This window comes from Poecilia latipinna, unplaced genomic scaffold (assembly GCF_001443285.1).
Source record: "Poecilia latipinna isolate Pla-1442-1.1 unplaced genomic scaffold, P_latipinna-1.0 Scaffold1759, whole genome shotgun sequence".
Lineage (NCBI taxonomy): Eukaryota > Metazoa > Chordata > Actinopteri > Cyprinodontiformes > Poeciliidae > Poecilia > Poecilia latipinna.
In genome coordinates this window covers 76,801-77,802 of record NW_015114375.1, presented here as the reverse complement: position 1 = coordinate 77,802, position 1,002 = coordinate 76,801, and the positions used below count along the sequence as shown (strand labels likewise).

Sequence of the window (1,002 nt, the reverse complement as noted above, 5' to 3'; positions counted from 1 at the left end):
ACCGTTCATATCTGCAGCATCGTCTTACCGTTCATATCTGCAGCATCGTCTTACCGTTCATATCTGCAGCATCGTCTTACCGTTCATATCTGCAGCATCGTCTTACCGTTCATATCTGCAGCATCGTACCGTTCATATCTGCAGCATCATCTTACCGTTCATATCTGCAGCCTGCTCACAGGAGTAAAATATCCCGGTGTGGAACTTCCTGAGGATGAACTTCTCCTCTCCCGTCTCGAAGATGTACTGCACCTGCCGGCTGTCGTTGAGGTTGGAGCTGTTGAAGCGGATGCAGTACATCTGCTTCATCTTGACCGGCGGCCCGGAGCAGAAGGGCTTGGCCACCTTCCTGGTCCCCTCGCACCAGTAGCTGGTGGTCACCGCTGACACGGCGAAAGCCAAAGCCACAAAGTTGAGCATGATTGCCAGGGAAGCTCGCCGGCCGCGCTCCAGCCTCATGGTCCAGGCCAGGCCAGAGAGATGAAATGAAAAGGCGACTAATCCTGGCTTTCAATATGTAGCCACAGTGTTTTGCTTCCCAGCAGAGATGTCAAATCTTCATAATCTTGTTGCGTTTGGGGCTCCTTGGGTGAGAACGCAGAGCGTCCCTCTGCCAGCTCGCTGCCTGTTCTGCATCTCTTCACCTCGGCTCCACAGGAACGACACAAACCCATTTTCTGTCTCTGACCATTTAAACTCTCGGCCCCCTCAGCTTCAGATCAAACCCGTGGCTCCTCCCCTCCAGCAGATCTCATCATGCAATGTTCTCCATTACAAATGGCAAATTACGCTCCAAACTTCCTTTGAGCTGAGATTATAATCCAGAGTGAGGCTCTGGCTGCTTAGGTTCTCCCAGCATTTCAAACCGATTGCAGCAGAGGCAGCAGATCAAGTGCTGGTTTAACTTTGACCAGTGACATAATGTGCGCAGTCTCATATGAAAATCCATCCAGAATGTGTGTGTGTGTGTGTGTGTGTGTGTGTGTGTGTGTGTGTGTGTGT

At 51.3% G+C, this 1,002-nt stretch overlaps 1 protein-coding gene across 1 annotated transcript in view; it reads right to left on the bottom strand.

Moving 5' to 3' along the window:
• Nucleotides 1-996, bottom strand: part of gsg1l2a (gsg1-like 2a) — an 8,870-nt gene extending 7,874 nt beyond the window's left edge. Inside the window, exon 1 of the mRNA XM_015060965.1 lies at nt 156-996. Coding sequence (XP_014916451.1) covers nt 156-459 — 304 coding nt within the window. The 5' untranslated portion in view covers nt 460-996. The remainder of the gene's footprint in view (nt 1-155) is intronic.
• Between the last annotated feature and the right edge of the window lie 6 nt (nt 997-1,002).